Source organism: Stomoxys calcitrans, chromosome 1 (genome assembly GCF_963082655.1).
Source record: "Stomoxys calcitrans chromosome 1, idStoCalc2.1, whole genome shotgun sequence".
Lineage (NCBI taxonomy): Eukaryota > Metazoa > Arthropoda > Insecta > Diptera > Muscidae > Stomoxys > Stomoxys calcitrans.
This window is the reverse complement of record NC_081552.1, coordinates 24,472,030-24,491,173: the sequence shown is the minus strand read 5'-3', so window position 1 is coordinate 24,491,173 and position 19,144 is coordinate 24,472,030. Positions and strand designations below refer to the sequence as shown.

Genomic DNA, 19,144 nt, shown 5'->3' with positions numbered 1-19,144 from the left:
GAAGGGCGGGCAAGTGTAGGGGCATAAGACCAAGCTCCTTCGTTCAAAAATGGTGTGTTATGTGTGTATGATCGTTTTTTTTTTGTTTGTCATTTTTTTTGTGTGCATTTTCTGACAAATTTTAGTGTTCGTCCCTCGGGCTAAGTGTGGTGGGTTGGAACCGTCTGAGGTCTTGCCGCTAGCTGCCGGATACCAACTTAGCGCCGTTAAGGGGGTACGTAACAATACACAGAATTGCACTAATCACTGATTTTGACAGATAGTGCACTGAATATTTTGTTGTTGGACCACTGCCACTGCCGGTAAATGAATATTTCTTGGCACTAGGCTATATCAGGATTCACTAATAATAATTCAGTGAATCCTGAGGCTATATATGGCGTATCAAATATTACGTCGAGAGCTGGCAAAAATAGCAACTCTGTATGTTGGCAAGGATCCATGTGGCAACGCGGTTCAAAATAGCTGCAATATGGCAACAAACCTCTGCAACAACACGAACCGAACATCGGCTACTCAAAACGATATCGCACTTCGGTCGTGGACGAACGGATGGAGAAAAAATTCTTTTTCAAGCTCCACAGAAAAAAATCACGTAAATTTCTCTGTTGATCTGTTTGTTTTTGTTTATCAAAACAGTACTTACTAGATGCCTTTGATAAATGTTAACAAGTGTTGCGCGTAAAATAATAAAATAAATTAAGCCCGAATTGATTACGGTGAGTTGTGCAAAGCCACCAAACAAAAAAACGAATACCAGCCAACGCGAGAAAAATAAATGGAATAATTCTGTGGTTTTTCGGTGGCTTCTTGCCAAACAACGAAATATATGAGGTTCAACGAACAAAATTAAACAAAAATTGCCATAAATTTGTATGGATTTTATGCAATAAGTAATTTCAACAAAAGCTGGAAAGCAGCAAACCTCTCGAAAAGGAAAAATTCAATGTATTCGTTTTTCTCGTAAGATTTGTGGCCCACAATCCGTGTGTATACGCCGTTCCCGTATGAGCAGAGACAGCAGCAAAAAAGAAAGTGTAGAGAAATTTCTGATACAATTAGTGGCGGTTTTTTCTTTTCGGAGTTGTTTCCCCCCCAAATTGTGGAACACCAAAAGGAATTTTTGTTATGTTGCAATTATCAAAGGCAGTATTGAATGACATGAAAATGTTGACCACCTTGTATTTTTTGGGGGGAAATTTTCATTGTGTAAAAAAAGCGCGCAATTATGTGACGTCGACATATTAACACTTGACACAACTAGTGGGGTCCGGTTTTGGATGAGCAGCATTAATAGTAATTTTTCACTTGGCGGGATTTTTTTTTTTTGTATATCTTTTGTTATTTCTTAATCTCTGCGGCAGTTTGGAGAGGGACTTGATAAAAGCGAAAGGTGCTGTCTTAAAAAATTAGGATTTTGTAAAATATTGATATTTGTTTTTTATTTTATATGTTATTTCTCTTGTAGTACTGTTTCGTCAAAACATGTTTTTGTTCATAATTTTCTTCTCTTTGAGTGTTCTTTTATTTTTCTGGTCATTTTTGCATTTATTTGGGTTTCCTCTTCATATGTTCGCCCTTTCTCTTTTCCTCTTGCTACATTTACTCTCACCCAGCTCGTGCTCTTTCATTGTATGATTTGTATATTCTCTGTGGTCCGCTCGCTCTTTGGTTTTTTTTGTTTGCATGTATATTTCTTGGCTGTGGATTTCGGAGAACTACTATTTCATCTATTTACTCTCGGTTTTATTTTGTGGTATGTTCGAAATACACACAAACTTGTTGATTGCTTGAAAAAGGCCGCCTCATTTCAGCAAGTGCTAAAAGAGAATGTTGTTTGATTAGAAATTGTTAGTTTCTTTTAAGATATTATGATTGATTGTTGATTGTTCATATGATGTGCCCATGTAAACATTAGTAAACTGAAATTTGTTTGCAATATTTCGTTTACCCAAAAAATACTAAAGAATTTGTCGGTACAGTAAATGGGTGCCTTACTGCAGTCTCAAGCGAATAATTGTTTTGCATGTACATACGGAAATGTAAATGGTAACCACAGAAAGCCGAAAGAAGGGCAAAACTAAATTAAAAAAATTGTGTTAACATGATCAAATTAGCTTGACACATCCCTTTGGGAAAAATCGTAAAGAATTACGAATTGATGGGCCAGTCATACCAGGCAAACAAAAAATAGTGATTTGATTTGATTTACTCATTGTTTTCGCACACAACAATAAACTTATAGTACCTATGCTAAGTTATAATGGTTAGCAATATATTTATTCACAATATGTAGGTTTTGACATTGGTTGGTATAAAAGATAATAAAGTATAACAATATTTTAATATTGGAACCAAGGCGTATTTATCAGGTGGCCGCATTAACCCAGCTGGGAGAATTTGGTATGTCAACTAATTTTTGAATTCGCCGTACAAAAATATAAACTTCAAATAAATAATTTATAAATTGCACGCGTCTAGCAACCTCATTCAATATCAGTTACACTCAGGGTACTTAGGTCTATTTTGTCGCCCCGAAAGATTCAAAAAGCGCAGAAGAACACTGATAAAATTTACGTCAGTACAATGCTTGACATTAAAATGAAGAAGATTAGAAGCCAACATAGATGACAAATCGGCCAGGCGGTAGGGTGAATCTACCTCCAATATGCAATTTACAGCTATAGTAGTCCAAAATGGCAAAAGGTCAATTGCATGAAGACAATTTAGACAGGACAGGTTTTTGTGTAGCCATAATCCCGCATCCACTCGGAATTCCAGGGCAGTCTCACAATAGTTGCTCAACCGTCTATGACTCCTCCTTCCCCCACAAATCAAGATTAAGACCGCCATGTGTAATGGCTTTTAAGACATTCAGTAGTAAGAGCGGCAACCCCATCACATCTAGGAGAGGTCTCAAAATACCAAGTTACCTAGTTTTTTGGCAACATACAATATTCACTCTGAACGGCCACACCTTGATGACGTAGTTATCATAGTGTGTTTTTCTCGTAGCCAAGAAATTTTGACTGTCCTTTTCAACTGGCCTGAAAATCCGACAGATATCCAAGAGCCAAAAAGGGTACACAACCCGTCCTTGTGGTGATTGAGCTCTAATCACAATCTTCCTTCATCAACCATTTGTTGGTATTCACTTGGTAGGTATCTACAGCTACAATAACCTTATAAAAACTATTTAAACCTGCCATCTTGGTTTTTTGTGGGTTGTTGTTGTTGTAGCCACATTTTTATGTGGAGCTGGCAATCGTCGTCAGGTTCCTGTAGCAAGTTCGTTCGGGTCCAAAGGACCGATCGCCGCGAGAACAGGGTTCCCATTGGTTATTTAAAGGCTTCAATAAACCGCCTTCTCATATCGACCTCTCACTGAGACTCCGCTCGATACTCGATAGTGGCAGCAATGAACACCACACAGATTGGACCTCAATGTTCCAGCCAGTTGTGGTTAAAGCCTCTGGTGCTAATTGGAATTTTGAACATTTATAAATATGTGTTTTCTTGCTTCACACAAAAATTAATAAACTTCTTTCTTCTTGCTCTGATTGGTCGAAGCAAATTTGCCGCAAATTTTAAATGTCAGGGCGAATCGAATTTTCTTTGCCCTGTTTACAAATTTTGACATATCAAGTACACTTGGAGAGTTTTGCTCTTTGTTATAACGGTAAAAGCTAACGTATGTATGTATGCATATGAAAAATGTCATAAAATATTATTTCAAACCAATTGTTAAACGCAGGTAGTATGTGTAAGATCGAATATTTATTGAGCTATACAGGCACATAAGTCAAATTGGAAGATTGCTTTCTATGGAAGCTTTATCTGGTTATGCATCGATTCGTACTATGCTTGACATGCATGTTAAAAGTCATAACGGATAAAAACTAGGCCCTCCAAAGTTTCAAGTTACAGAATCAGAATCATTTGTTTAGAAACGGCTCAATAGGAATGAAAGCGGCTTCGTCTGTCATAACGGAGTAGAGCCTTAACTATACAGGCTTGTCGACGAAGGCTAAATTCATCACATGCTATAGACGGCGCATGGTCTTCAAGACCGGCATTTACTAGTTAACTATTTGTTCTTGTCGTATCGTCATGAATGATGTATAGATCTGACTGATACGATGCTTCATCTAGATTCGCCGCCGCATAGTTTACAGTGAACGTCTTACGGGCAGTCAAACAGGTTTCTTTGTTTGCAACTTAAATGGTGTTGGTAAGCTAATCGAGGACATTGTGTCTACTTCTGGCTTGTGCTGAGGACTGTGCAGAGGATGTCAAATGTGACACTAAGTATAATGGAATAGCTGGGTTGTAATCGAAAGGGCACCGCAGTAAATAGTGTGACTGAGGATTTGTTGGTGAAAGGCTAAACTTTGTCGGGGATTTTACTCCACATTGGGGGATACCCTGTTTCACTCTGATTAGCTTTGGCTGAAACCTATCTCCGTCCTTTGTGCTCAGTGATTGCAATCAGTGTTTGGTGATACATGTTTATCTGCTGTTGCGATGATGTGGCATGGTCATTTGCAATATAGATGCTGATTCTTAGCAATTGGAAATTCATAAACACTCGCGAGGAGTAGTGTCTCAAGCCACCTATCTAATTAGAGATTGATTTGTACAATTCTGTCTTTGGCTTTAGTAGATGGTTCGTTGCCCTTTTCCAAACCTCGCAAACTATAGGAGTATTCACACACATATTGAAGGCTCTGTGTTAGGTACTCGAAAGAATTGCCAGCATCACTTTAGAAAATTTTGTGGGGCCCAGTGCCTTGGAAGTTTTGTCGCTGCAGATGAGTTTTGCAACTACGTCCACGCTGAATTGTTATGAATGTTCATCGGCTCAATGACCACGGAAGCTGCAAATGGTTTTGCTCCCGCTCTATTACTCTCAGAATGCGAAATAATTTGACAGTTAAACACTCCACAGCGTATGAGACCTTAACGTCCTTCCTACTGGGCTTCAAGTTTTGTGATTAGTCAGTCATGCTGACATATCGCTTTCTGAAAATAAAAAATACAAATAACTTAAATTTAGGGTATTCTCTCTTGTAGATTTTTTTAATATAGCCTTCAAAAATAATAAAATTAAATGTCATCACAGGGAAGACTCAACAGTGATTGGGCTCGTGTTGTACTTTGTGGATGGAATAAGATGCGGTGTCCCCGCGGTATGTAAAGAGAATTTTGCAACTTTTTGTGATTAGGAAGCGCTCTGTTGTTGTATGATGGGGTTTTTGTTGTCACATATTGGGTTTTTGTTGTTACATACAACATTCATACTTGCTTGTAGGGACAGTGATCCCAAACTCCAGCCTATTTAGATTAACTGCCTCGTTTCGGTTCATAGAACCTATTGTAACCATTGCCAGTCATACTCACGCAAGTTCATCAGCGGCGTAGTGCTCAAATCTCCACCTCGTGTGAAGGCCACCGTAGCATGTCCGTCTGTGACATTGAAATCGAATCCTGGTGAAAACATCAGAAAAGTTTTTCAGCATTAGCTATCCCCTGCCATGTAAAAACTCGTTTCCAATGAAGTGTCCCACAGAGGCATGCCTTTCGGACTCGAATATAGAAAGAGGTCCTTTATTTTTGGTCTTAAACTTGTATCGGACAGCACTCATTAATATGTAAGAAGTTTGACCCCGTTCTCTACAACAGTCGGTTGACTATCTACATACATAAGTGTAGCTGTCAACATATTTTAAAAAGATTCCTGGCCAAAACTCACTATACTTATAATTCTATCTGATAATGCTGTTTTGTAATTATCCACTTAAAATGCCAACACCCACATTAACATTTGTTTTGGTGCCATATGTGACATTAGGGTGATGACGTTTTTACAACCTCGTTTTCATGTACCATATTTGGATGGATTTTCGTATTTCGATAAACACGGGTGCGTCTACAAAGATCTGGGTCTGAGTCGAGTGGGTCTGGCTGGGCAGTTAAACAGATGACGTACATCTTGCACGTCGGCATCAATCCTTGCTCTATAGGAGTTGAGGCGGCTGCATCTGCCAGAACGTAATGGAGCCAGAACTACTCTGGTTTGCCGGGGGAGGTCAATTTCTTCAGGTGCAATGGGAGGCGGTCGTTCTCCAAGGACTACATTCACCCGGTAGCTATTTACCGCATCTGCTAACGTGTCTGCATGAGTGTTGTCTGGATCTGCTTAATATGCCGCTTGAGAGGTGCTCTCTTGCAGCGCTGAACCTCACGCTCTAGATCGTGTAGATCTACCTTAAGGCTTATGGGCGGTGGATATCTATCCACATGATGACGATTTGGATGGTCTTTGCGATAACAGCCCAAAAGGTATTGCCAAGAGAGCATGCATTTATGTCTTCGCACCGCACTGGTAGGATCTTCTTCTCCACATAAGAACTATGGAAACAGCCCGTCGTAGTTCGGGGCGGCATTCTGACAGATCTGAATATTGTTTCACTGCGTGTCACAAAGCTGACGCGACCACACTGGCGCTGCATAACTTACCACAGACTGGACATTTGCTTTGTACGTGGTCAACATGGTTTCTTTGGCTGCATCCCAAGTGCTGCCGGCAAGTGACTTGAGGACCTTGTTTCTACTTTTGACTTTTTCGCAAATTGCTGTGGCATGTGGAGAGAATGTGGAATGGAATGGATAATCGGTAGAGGTTAAACAGTACCGGAGATATCACCCCACCTTGGGAAAATCCCTGTTTCACTCTACAGTGCTTCGACTTCTTATCCCTAAATTCCACAAATGACTGGCGGCCACACAGATAATTCGCGACCCAACGTTTCAAGCCTCGCTGGAGGGACGTGTTGGCGATGTCCTCAAATAATTTGGCATGGTTGACCGTGTCGAATGCCTTCGATAGGTCCAGTGCCACGAGGATCGTCCTATCACATGGCGTGGGTTGATTGAAGCCACGGCAAATGTGTGCGGTGATGGCATGCTTACAATCGGCTGCCCTGGAATTGACTAGCTCTAGTGTAAAATTATGTAGAATTATATAGGATCATCAAACGCACGAGGAAGTTAAATATTCACGTCGTCATTGGAGAGGATCAATCTTAGTTGGAGGTTGTCCTTGTTGCGGCAGGAGTTGTACAAGTCTTGCATAACATTAATCACACGCTCACAGCACTGGTTCTTTCGGAAAATGTTGATTTAATCTCCATCAATTTTTTCCAGTGGGTCTTCAGGAAAAATGCACTTTAATTTTTCATTTTTTAAATTAATGAACAGATTTTACGCAACCTGTTCCGGCCAGAGCTAGAATTGCACGAAAGATCCAGCGTAAATTGCAGATGTTTGGAACCCGCCACTTTAAAATAAGTGAACCACAGCATACGACGATAAAGCACCCGATACCCATTATGTTGCCTCCATCAGACCTTTAAAATATACTGAGGGTCAATTTTCTTGATTGACTTGCATGATAAAAAATACAACGACGCCCTCCAAACAAAAAACTTAACCCTCAGTATACTTTTCAGGGTATAAATCCTGAAGGAGGCAACATAATGTTTTTGGGGTGTTTTCCCCAAAAGCACCCTTTCCATAGAGATGTAACGGAAAATACAATGACAGCATTTGTGGATCACAACATGTCAACGTTGATCGCCGCGGGAACAGGTTGGCCATTGGTTATTTAATGGCGCCAATAACTTGCCTTGTCATATCGAGCATTATAGGCACTCAGTATTTGTGCAAGAGCCGGTGCCGCCCGGCCTCTCACTAAGGCTCTCCACTCGATACCGCTGATTGTCCGCGACTGCCGTTGCAGCTACTTCGCATGGAGCAATCCACTATCCGCAACCTGTGGACGCGCCCGGTAGCTCGCAGCCAAGCTTCTCGTGAAAGCAATCAATGTTTCATCCTGTTCGGTGCTCACAGCTATCCCATGGTAATTTGTAAGTGGTTTGTGCGTGACGGGAAATAATTGCAAAATCCGTGAATTATATGAGATTTTATGTCAAAATTAAGATCACCGTTCAAATCCCAACATGTCTACGAATATTCAGGTTCAGCCTTATGCAAAAGTAATCACTTTCTCTTACTCTCCTAACTTTTGTTCCTACTATTTTTTTTTTCGCCACTGTACAAACATGAGTATTACTTGACCATCTTACTGGCTGTAATTTATAATGCAATATTCTTCTATATAGAAGGACTAGCCGAACCGGGCCCGCTCCGCTGCGCCTTCTTTAACTCTCTTATATCTTTTAGGGTTGGGACACTTCGCCTTAAATGTGTATATGGAATTCGTGCCACTGAACCCTATGTCCGCCTAAAACGCTGAACGCCCGGGTTCAAATCCTGGCGATAACATCGGACAAAATTTAAAGCGGTGGTGACCCCCTCTTTATGCTGGCGACATTTGCCATGCATGGTTATGTAAAATTTCTGCCCAAAGAGATGAGTTTTAACTTTAACCGAAAAACTTTCATTGATGTGTGTCCCTTCTCGGTTCCTAGGTAAACTTTTACTCCACTCCCAAAAAGTACTATATTATCGTATTGCTAAATATTTCCGGTTTAGAGAGACACTTGACCCTTAATGTAAATATACGCTTGGTGCTCTACTTTCAAATACATTTTATATGAGCGCCATAATGGCATGATCGGTAAATATGTTCTATTTGAGGGTGGGATGGACCCCAGGGACTTTGTCCCGAAAATGAGTATCAATTTTCCGAAAATCAATCAATTTAAACATCAAATAGCTTTTATATAATAGGGAGGTGTTTTCAGGTGGGGCAGTTCCCAAAACACATGGCTCTTCAATTGGATATCAAATTCGTTTTTTTCTCTCAAGCACCTTTCGTTTGAGCTCTATATTAGCGTGATTGGTCTATATACCCATTTGGAAGTCCTCCGAGGCACCGGACCCCAACAATAGAAACCATGTTTTGTTTTGACTGTAAGAGTGCAAACAAAATTTCGAACGAATCGCATTACCAATCGCCGAGATCTGGTGGTTTTAAAAATTAGGGTAATGAGAAGTGCTTTTTAGGGGAGGGATGGCACTCAGACATTTCGACTCAAATATGAATATCAAATTCGTGCTGCACTCCCAAATCCATTTAATGTGAGCCTCATATTGCCATGGTCAGTAAATGTGAAATATTTGGAGGGTCTTTTGGGGCTGGGGCGGCCACCGGCACTTTGCCCTGAAAATGAATATCAAATTCGTTCTTTACTCCCAAATGCAGTTGATTTGATCTCCATAATGCCATAATCGGAACTAAAGTTCAGTTTAGCGGGCGCTTTAGGGCGTACCCCCAAACAATTGGCTCCAAAATTGGATATCAAATTCGCTTTCTATTCTCCAATACTTTTCATTTAAGTCCCTTATTGTCATAATGGGTCAATCAACCTATTTGACTTCTTTTTGGAAAGAAAAGCGCCACCTAGACTTGAACACAAGTTTTATTGTAATATTCGTAATCTACTCCCAAATACCTTTTATTTGAGTCCCATATAGACATGGTCCGCTAATATGCCCATTTTGGGGTACTTGGGAGAGGGGCGACCTCCCATTTTATGCCATATTTGTAATCCACTGTCGAATATTTTTCATTTGATATCCATATTGACATGATCGTCGATCGTTTAGAGGAGTTTTTGGGTTGGGGAGGCCCGCTGGGTACTTGGGCCCAAATTTTAATTCGATACTCGTTTTCTAGTCTCCATTACCTTTCATTTGATACCCATGTTGTGCCTAATGGTCCACTTTTGGTTTTGGATCCATTGCCATCCAAAATCAAAAGTGGTTGCGCCCATCCGATATCTAAAAATTATATAGCCTATGTTTCCTTCAAGACAAACTTAAACAATCTGTGAAAATTTAAAGAAAATGGGTTCAGCCGTTTTTGATTCGACGGAACAAACAAAAAAACCGAGTCCCATATAGTCATAATGGGTCATATGCCCATTTAAGGAGTTTTTGGAGGGTCGGGTGACCCCCAATATTTCGATCTGAACCATATTGACATTTAACGCCCAATATGTCTGTTTGGGGGAATTCTAGGGTTGGGACGGCCCGATGGGTACTTAGACCCAAATTTTAATACCATATTCGTATTCTATTTTCCAATACCTTTCATTTGATATCCATTTTGTCCCGATCGGTCCACTTTTGATTTTGGGTGATGTTTTTAGGTAAAGAGGGTGGGTCTTCCCCCTTCCGAAATCAACAAACTATAAAGCCTATTCCTCCTTCATGATTCCATAATCGCAATCTACTCCCAAATACCTTTCATTTGAGTCCCATATTGTCATGATCGTCCAAAAAACTATTTAAGGGGGTTTTGGGGTTGGGGCAGCCCCCCAGTTGCTTGGACCCAATTTTTAATATGAAATTCGTTCTCTATTTCTGAATACCTTTCATTTGAGTCCCATATTGTCCCGATCGGTCCACTTTTATTTTTGGGTAGTACTTTTAGGGTAAGGGGGAGGGTCCGCCCCCGTCCGATATCAAAAAATGATATAGCCTATGTTTCCTTCCAGAGCCTTAAATCCGGATCTAATGAGCAGTGTAAACAGGGTTTAATCAATTAATCCAAACGTGTAATGATATATAAGCAAATCGCTCTAACTTTTTTATTTTTGCAAACTCGAGATGGCCTACACAGTGTCAAAAGTACGATCATGTACTTAGAAATGTCGAATTCTTACCGGAGGTTATTCAAGAGTATAACATTTGCGCATGATTATTCCATTAAGGAACAGGGACAAGTGTATACTGCTCTACTAAGTTTGTTCGCTCTGTGACAAGCTGTTCTAATTCGTCAGTTATTGACCCTTTCGGCCAGTCATTAATATGAGAGAAGTAACCCCGCTGTTCCTTAAATTCGCATAAGCGTAATTCATTTACAAACAGAAGAAGCGGGAAATAGAACAATATTTCGAAGCTCTTATTAAATATATGGAATCGTTCTTAAATACCTGCAAATTCTATCTCAATAATTATACGAACAGACCTAATACAAATACACTCCAATATGAATCTAATTACTATAACAAATAAATAGAAATTACAATAGTTGAAACCAACTTTTTAATGTGAACTTAACATACGAGCGAACTAATTGAAAGGCGTAGACATCCAAAATGAGTATGGAAATATTAAAAAAATAATAATAATAAAAATTATAATAAAAAAAAAAAATGAATACAATATTACTGCGTTTACTTACTTTTCCTGTTTTTTTTAGATTTTATTTTCTCTTTAAACTCTTATGCTAAGATATCATTAATTTCAAATCTTGTTCACGCACCACAATACAAGTTACCAATAAAAACAAACTCAATATTTAATAAAAATTAAAAAACAAAACCAAATGTGTTTTAATTTCTTCTTCACGACAGAGCATTAATTTGCCTTCTGCCAAAAATTAGAACTTTCCACTAATTTTGTTTGTTTGATATCGCCCTATTTGGCTTTAGCTCACTTGCATTTCTATTTTATTTTGAATCGTTTCGTTGTTTTTGCTTTTATTGGTCTTTGTGCGTGCCCCCTATTGTCGTATTTTTGAAAAGCAGCAATCGCAGTATACCCCACCGTTTACAACGAATTCTGAAAGACATCTAAAATCATACTTTAGCGTACAATCATTATAGACTTCTTTTTTTCGAACAAACGCAATCACCCTCCCCCCCCCCCCCCCACACACACACACACACACACACGCAAACACGAACACAGAGAGCCCCACATCCCATACACTTAATACACATATACAACAACCGAACGACGAGATTGGAGAACGGCTAGCCGAGATACGAAGGCAAAGGTAGACCCCATTAATATAAACACTAACAATTCTATAGGCCCCTCAATCTCATTGTCTGTCTAAAGAGCATTCAAACAACAAGCCCAAACAATTATATTCTCGCTTGCATATTGTGGAGATTAATTTAAGAGTTTAGCAAGAAGAGCAAGTAGAGGAGTAATTCAGTGTAGACGTCGTGCAGTATTTCCAAACACTGGTTTAAGTTGAATGAAAAGGGAATCCTCTTTAAAATACTATGTACATCTATTAAAGAATTAATGTAAACATTTTTCCAGCAAAACATTTTTGAAAGGACTTTCAAACAAATAAATAAATGTATATTTAACAAAGCGAAATATTTTGTATAATCCCGTTTTCGTTTTTTCATATTTCAAAATTTGCCCATGCACATTCCATTAAAGAACAGGGGCAAACTTTTCACATATCAATGAGTGCTGTCCGATTCAATTTTAAGATCAACCATTAGGGATCTGCTTTTAAGCCGAGTCTGAACGGCGGGCCAAAGTGCGACACTTCTTTGGAGAAAATTTTTTACATGGCATAGTACCTCACAAATGTCGTTAGCATTGGAAGGGAATAACCACCTTTAAAATTTTTTCTAATTTATCGCCAGGTTTCGAAACTAGGCGTTCGGCGTGGACATGCTAACCTCTATGCTACGTTGGCGGCCTCGGAAAAAATTTTACGTTTCGTAGTTAATTAGCGAGATATTGGTGTATAAATACGCCAAATATGTGTAGTTATATCAAATCAATCAATTGCGTTTATATTAAAATCAATAAAGTTGCGTATAGGACAATTTTATATTGATTGTTTTGAAATAGTGTAGTGCTGAAGACACATATGGTCTAACAGCTGATTAATGAGCAAATAAATGAAATTACATTCTTCAAAGCTAGCAGCAAAGAATGATATAAAAGAAAGATACACATATTGGAAGCTAAGTCTGGGTTAATAGAACTATAATGGCAACTATTTTTTGTTTTGTAGCGTGTTAAAGAAGATATACAGTTTTATAAATCATTTTTTTAATATTTTTGGATATTGTTTTTGCATTCATTCTCTTGTATTTGTGAATGTATTAAGAGTACGTTTTAAGAGAGAGAGCCTGAGAAATTTATTAGACGTCAAATGTTTTTTAAAGAGAAACCAAAAAGGGTGGGTAGAGGTGCTTTGCTTTTCTAATATACAGCTGTTGCATTTGAGGCATCACAGGTGAATGATACATACTTCGGTGTTTTCAATAAGGGCGCAACAAAAGTTGTTTTTAAATAAAACAAAAACGGTTGTGGAAATCAATGAAATTCTTTATTTCTGCGAATGTTCGTTCGATGCCATTTCATATGGAACTCGATTTCTTTCCAGGCATAAGCATAAATCGGCCGATACTGGTGCAATTTCGCGTTCGATATTCGTACTTGTTGGGATAGACCATAGACTTGACGTAGCCCCACAGGAAATAGATTAACGTAGCCCCACAAGAAATAGACTGGACCATTACCTGAGATAACACGTTCTTCAAACTTGTTTTCAATAAATTGATTGTGACATTCGCTGTGTGGCTTGTGCCGTCGCCCTGTTGGAACCTCATGTCCTCCAAGTCCATATCATTCAATTGGGGCCAAGAATATTCTGTCATCATTGAACGGTAGCAATTCCCATTCACAGTAACGTGCCGATCTTGATCATCAAGCAAGTAGTACGGCACAATGACGACGCCGGCCCATAAACCGCGCAAACCGTAACTTTTTTGGGATGCAATGATGACTTAAGGATTACATGTGTATTGTTGTCTGACCAATAATGCATATTTTGCTTATTGGCGAAGTCATTCCGCCAGAAATGAGCCTCATTGCTCAATTGGACGTAGCGCTCTTAACGTTGAGGCCACTGTATATCGTATATCTTTCCATCATGAAGTGGCAAATGTCAAAAGAGCGGCAATAAATATGGCGTCGTGTGCTATCCCTATCGGTCTACTATTGTAGCATCCCTGAGAAAACCCAGTTGTTTTTGTTTTTATAACATGGAGGATAACAATGTTAGATTTATTAAAACGAACTTCAACCAATAAAGTATTTGGTTTTAGCCTTTTCCGGCTTAATGTCTTTTGCTAATATTTAAATACTCTTATTATATTTTTTAATAACATGTCCTTCTTTTATCGCTCCATCTTGCAGCATAGCGCACCATTGCCATGGCAGCTAATAATAATCTACACAATCTTCATGGTATGCATCCGCATGGAACGCAACAAACAAATATGTCCCTAAACAACACCAACACTGGCGGTGGTGGCTGTTTAATGCCACAAAGTGTTATTGCTTCGACCGGCACGGTTAGCCCTATGGTGTCACACATGAATATGCACACAGCACAAAATCCCATTAATAATAATCAATCTGCTTGGGATCAGCTTACAGCTTCTACACACAATACAACAACAACAGCAACAACAAACTTGCATAATACTAATAATCACTCCTTGGTAGTTGGAGGAATAGTATCCCAAACCCCATCGATGTCAACGACAGCAGCATCGAGTATTTCGGCATCTTCATCCACAACTTCGCTAACATCTTTAATACATCCCGATCCAAATGCACCCTCAACTAGTGGCAGTGCTATGACTAGCCTTATAACTGGAGCAAATTCGCCTGCGGGGCCTACATGTTCGTCACCCTCGACCCCTATAAAGTCCGGGCCCAATCCAATGGAACAAATGGCTCATACACCTCAAGGTGGGCCGCCACCCATGTATTCGGCTGGTGGTGGTTATGGCGAAGAATTGACAGCTGAATTGGTCAATCAGGGTTGGAGGAAATTTTGGTCTAAACGTGAAAACCGCCCCTACTATTGGAACAAAATAACCGGAGAGTCATTGTGGGAAATGCCTGGAGCAAGACCCTTTGATCCTCTCACAGATCCCTTAGGCATTTCACATCCTACTGGGCAAATACCACCAATGCATCATCCACATCATCCCCATATGCAACAGCAGCAGCAACAACAACAACACCATCACCAACAACAACATCACCATTTGAAACGCAGACCCTCTGACGACATGCATTTGCACCCTCATGGACATCATCAGCCACCCATGAAGAAATTTGTTTTGGCCGGGCCCTGGGATCTGGAAGTTGGCACTAATGCGGTGATAGTAGAAAGGCCGCCCACACTCTTGCCGCAACCTCATCCCGAGATCGAAGCGCTGCGCGCGGCTTACACTATGAAACTGGTAAAAACCTACGAAGATCTCTGCATGCGTAGGGAGAACATAAAAGCTCCAAAAGATTCCTTTAATAGATGGTTAATAGAACGTAAAGTAATTGACACCGGCTGCGATCCCCTTTTGCCCAGTAATTGCATGCCTGAAATATCACCGTCTATGTATAGAGAAATAATGACCGACATACCCATTAAGATAGTTAAGCCGAAATTTACGGGAGATGCCCGTAAGCAATTGTCACGGTACGCAGAAGCAGCCAAAAATATCATCGAGTCACGCTCAGCGCCAGCCGAGTCAAAGAAGGTGGTTAAGTGGAATGTAGAGGACACTTTCCAATGGCTGCGACGCACCGTCGGAGCAAGCTATGAAGATTTCCAAGATCGTTTAGCCCACTTACGGAGACAATGTGAACCACACTTGACCGAAACCGTTAAGGGCTCCGTGGAAGCTTTGTGCGCAAAAATCTACCATCTGTCAGCAGAGCATGCTCGCAAGATAAGGGAGAGACACATTGCTCTGCTCAAGGAGCATGGAATACCCGAACCAACACCACCACCGCCGCCACCGCATCTTAAAAAGGTCTGGTGTTATCCCATACAATTTGCTGTGCCGTCTCCTCGAATGCCGGCTATTGAATATGTCCAGGACAGAGATCACATGATCATCAAATACACACCATCCACCCTAAATCAACCTGATGCTCAATATATAAACCTAACCCACTTGCAGAAACTGGAGCAACTGTATCGTTATAATTGTTTTGATGATAAAAAATTCGATTTATTCATAGGTCGAGTTTGGTGTCTTCTAAAACGCTATCAAACATTTTTGGGAAATGTATTAAACTCTTCACAAGAAGCCGAACTGACACAGGCCTCATTGCCCACACCAGTCTTTGAGTGTTTACATCGGCATTTTGGAGTTAGTTTTGAATGTTTCGCTTCGCCATTCAATTCATATTTTCGCCAATATTGTTCTGCGTTTGCCGATACAGATGCTTACTTTGGATCCAGAGGGTATGTTATCGATATACGATATTGTTGTTGTAACATATTTCTAAAGTAAAAAATCAATTTAACATTAGGCCATTTTTGGATTTTAAACCGGTGTCGGGTTCATTTCAAGTTAATCCTCCTCACTGTGAGGAATTAATAGATGCTGCTTTGGCCCATGTGGATAAATTACTTTCAGAGTCCATGGAACCACTTAGGTAAGACTAGGCCATCCCAAAGAGTTTGAACCCTTACCTATGAATGGCCTTTTTGTATTTTAGCTTTATAATTTTCTTACCAGAGTGGAAGAGTATATCTAAATTGGAAGAAAATATTTATAAGCGTCGCTCTATGGTGGTTCTTGGAATGGCTCACGAATATCGCCATGGTTATCAGCACATCATACCAAAGTAAGTATTGCTAACGATATATAAGAATTTTTCTACAAAAGCATCATCATCTGTTTCCCTAGAAGTGACGTAAATGTCAAATGTATGCAAGGCACTCAGGTAGTTTGGCTACAAAACAGTGCCGGCAACGCTCGCTGGGGTCCCAATGAAAATCGCGTTGAAGCATTGAGAGAAGCCTTCCGACCGCAACGGGATCGCGAGCGTGAACGCGAAAGGCAACAAAAGGCAGAAAATGCCGCCATCTCGTCGTCCACTCCACAGCCATCAACCTCCTCCCAGGGCTCCAGCAGCTCATCATCCCTGGGCCATGCATCACCCTCTTCCAATTTATCAAGTTCTGTAGGCAGTGGCGGATCAACGCCACAACATCAACAAATCTACACCACAAGCAATACAACTACCATGGGATTCTCACCCGCGGCTTCGACACTAACAACCTCTAATACAACTCCCACGTGTATGGCTTCGCCTTCGGGAGCCTCAACCTCTAGCGGTATTTCTTCAATCAGCAGTTATGGTGGCGGTGCTGGTATGTCACCATCTCATCTCTCGCCTCATACGCCGCCTTCCAATTACCATGCCTCAGCATCGCCGGCGCTTAGTTTACAAAGCGATTGTTCATCGCCAACATCATCTACAACATCTCTATCGCCGGCACCTCTTATGGATGGCGGCCATGCTACTACTTCGGCAAATGTCTCCATAACAGCTACGGCAGCCGCTGCAAGCTCAGTATCGGGCGCTTTTGCTTCATTGGTAAGTGGTAATGGTACAAATGCTGGACCGTCAACAACTGGCGCTATTACAACATCAACTGCACAAACAGTTATAAATTCGGCAGTTTAAATTGCGATAAGCCAAGGAGCCTAATAGGTATTTTTTTAATTTAACTTTAACAAATCAAAAAATACACACACACACACACACACAGGTATGATTATGAAAATCTTGCAAAAAAGAGTATGTGGCAACGAAGAGAAATTGTTTTTTAACTACATATATATTTTGCGAAGAAAAGTGTTCCCAATTGTAAAAAATTTCGTTACAAAAACAGCAAGTATTGCTGTAGAATATATCAGAGTTTTAGCCAAGGGCCACTGAGTTCAAAATCGTATACATTATTGTGTTTTCTCTTCAATTTCTTTGCATTTTTTCTTTCCTTTGTGCAGGAGATAAAAAGTCTTAAAGGAAAATACACAGGTCAAAAATTTTCATTTCGGTTTTACTCAGTATGTTAGACCCTATTAAAAAATGTACTATTTTCAGAGTGATCTGTATGAATAATAATATTTCAATAATATTTCAGCGAAGTGAGCATTACGTATAAAAGGTCTAACATTGACACTCCAAAACGATACCTGATAACCCTGATAACAAATTTCCATTCGTATTCGGAAAATTCTAAAAGCTTTTTAAACAGTTGCCATATGGCTTCACCAGGCCTTTTGTATTTCTAAATGGATACACCTTTGCTCCCGAATCTCCAACGCAAGTTTTTTTTTGTTGCTATAATGTGTTTCACCTTCCAATTGAAATTTGCCACTTTCAAACCATGAAGACAGCTTAGGTTTGCAAAGTCTCTGGCATTTCTAATGGATTAGTGCTTGGTCTACAATTCTTCACCCTCCTCAACCTCATCCGCTCTAAGGCTACAATGGCCACTTTTAAACCTTGCTGTTAGCCGCTTTACTCGGAGACCATAGGCCCTTTGTGTTCGCTACAGAAGGTAGAAGAGAAAAAGTAGAAGAAAAGAAGATGGATATACATCACCATTTAAGGTGCAACAATGCATAAACGCACATAAGAAAAAGAGTAAGGAACCAGGCCGTAACGGAACTGGAGAGGTGGGAAGGAATTAAGTCACGCAAAGAGGTGTTCCTCGTAATTTTGAGGCAGTGACACAAAATATGCTCGAATCCTCGTTGTCTTTAGACACCCTGTAGAAGGCCGCCTCTCCTTATGCCATGTGCGCGGTCATATTAGAAAGATGCTACCTACCAAGAAAAGAGGATTCACTGATTCCGGAGCACAATCCATTTGTGGCCATCTTGTCGGCCGCCTTGTTTTCCGCTACCACTTGATGGGCCGGAACCGTGCGGAGCCTGGTAACCTTTCCCATGATTCGAGGAAACTGCTTGCATCTTATAACCAGGCTCGAACTCACAGAGTCGTCCATAAGGCCTTTGGAATATGCAATCCACAGGCCCAGCACACGACTCTTTCGCGGGATGGCTGTGAACACCACAGTTGGTTTGTGTGGTGTTCATCATCATAGCGATAAGCTCGGCTGGAAGCTACGGGCGCGTCATCAAAGTGCGGATAGTGGGATGCGGAGTCGCAGCAATTGCAATCGCGGACAATTAGCGTCAGCTAGAAGACGGGCTCTTGTCTAAATACTGGGTGTCTATGATACTCGATATAACGAGGCGTGTTATGTGCGCCTTTACATAACCATGACGTTCCCGAGGCGATCGTAGCCACGTGACACAGAAGTTGGGTTGTTGCAAATTTTGCCCATGAACATTCCACTAAGGTACAGGGGCAAACTTCTCACATATCAATGAGTGCAGTCCGATTCAAGTTTAAGCTCAATGATAAGGGACCTCCCTTTTATAACCGAGTCCGAACGGCATGCCGCAGTCCGACACCTCTTTGGAGAGAAGTATTGCATGGCAAAGTACCTCACAAATGTTGCCAG

The 19,144-nt window shown here is 40.4% G+C and overlaps 1 protein-coding gene across 3 annotated transcripts; it reads left to right on the top strand.

Moving 5' to 3' along the window:
• Positions 1-519: 519 nt before the first annotated feature.
• On the top strand, positions 520-17,560 carry LOC106082105 (mRNA (2'-O-methyladenosine-N(6)-)-methyltransferase). Of its 3 annotated transcripts, none has more exons than XM_013244435.2 (5): positions 520-595; positions 13,993-16,060; positions 16,129-16,254; positions 16,318-16,446; positions 16,509-17,560. In XM_013244435.2, the coding sequence occupies exons 2-5, from the start codon at positions 14,010-14,012 to the stop codon at positions 17,290-17,292; spliced, it is 3,090 nt and encodes a 1,029-aa protein (XP_013099889.1). In that variant the 5' UTR covers positions 520-595; positions 13,993-14,009; the 3' UTR covers positions 17,293-17,560. The 3 variants fall into 3 exon arrangements, with proteins under 3 accessions (XP_013099889.1, XP_013099888.1, XP_059225189.1); XM_013244434.2 differs by having other exon boundaries at positions 525-719; XM_059369206.1 differs by lacking the exon at positions 520-595 and adding an exon at positions 4,011-5,189.
• The last annotated feature ends 1,584 nt before the right edge of the window (positions 17,561-19,144 follow it).

Bases quoted from the DNA above. Each gene is read 5' to 3' on its own strand.
- LOC106082105 (XM_013244435.2), top strand. From the start codon at position 14,010: ATGGCAGCTAATAATAATCTACACAATCTTCATGGTATGCATCCGCAT. The intron at 16,255-16,317 runs GTAAGACTAGGC...TTTGTATTTTAG, and splicing joins GAGTCCATGGAACCACTTAG to CTTTATAATTTTCTTACCAG. The intron at 16,447-16,508 runs GTAAGTATTGCT...CTGTTTCCCTAG, and splicing joins TATCAGCACATCATACCAAA to AAGTGACGTAAATGTCAAAT.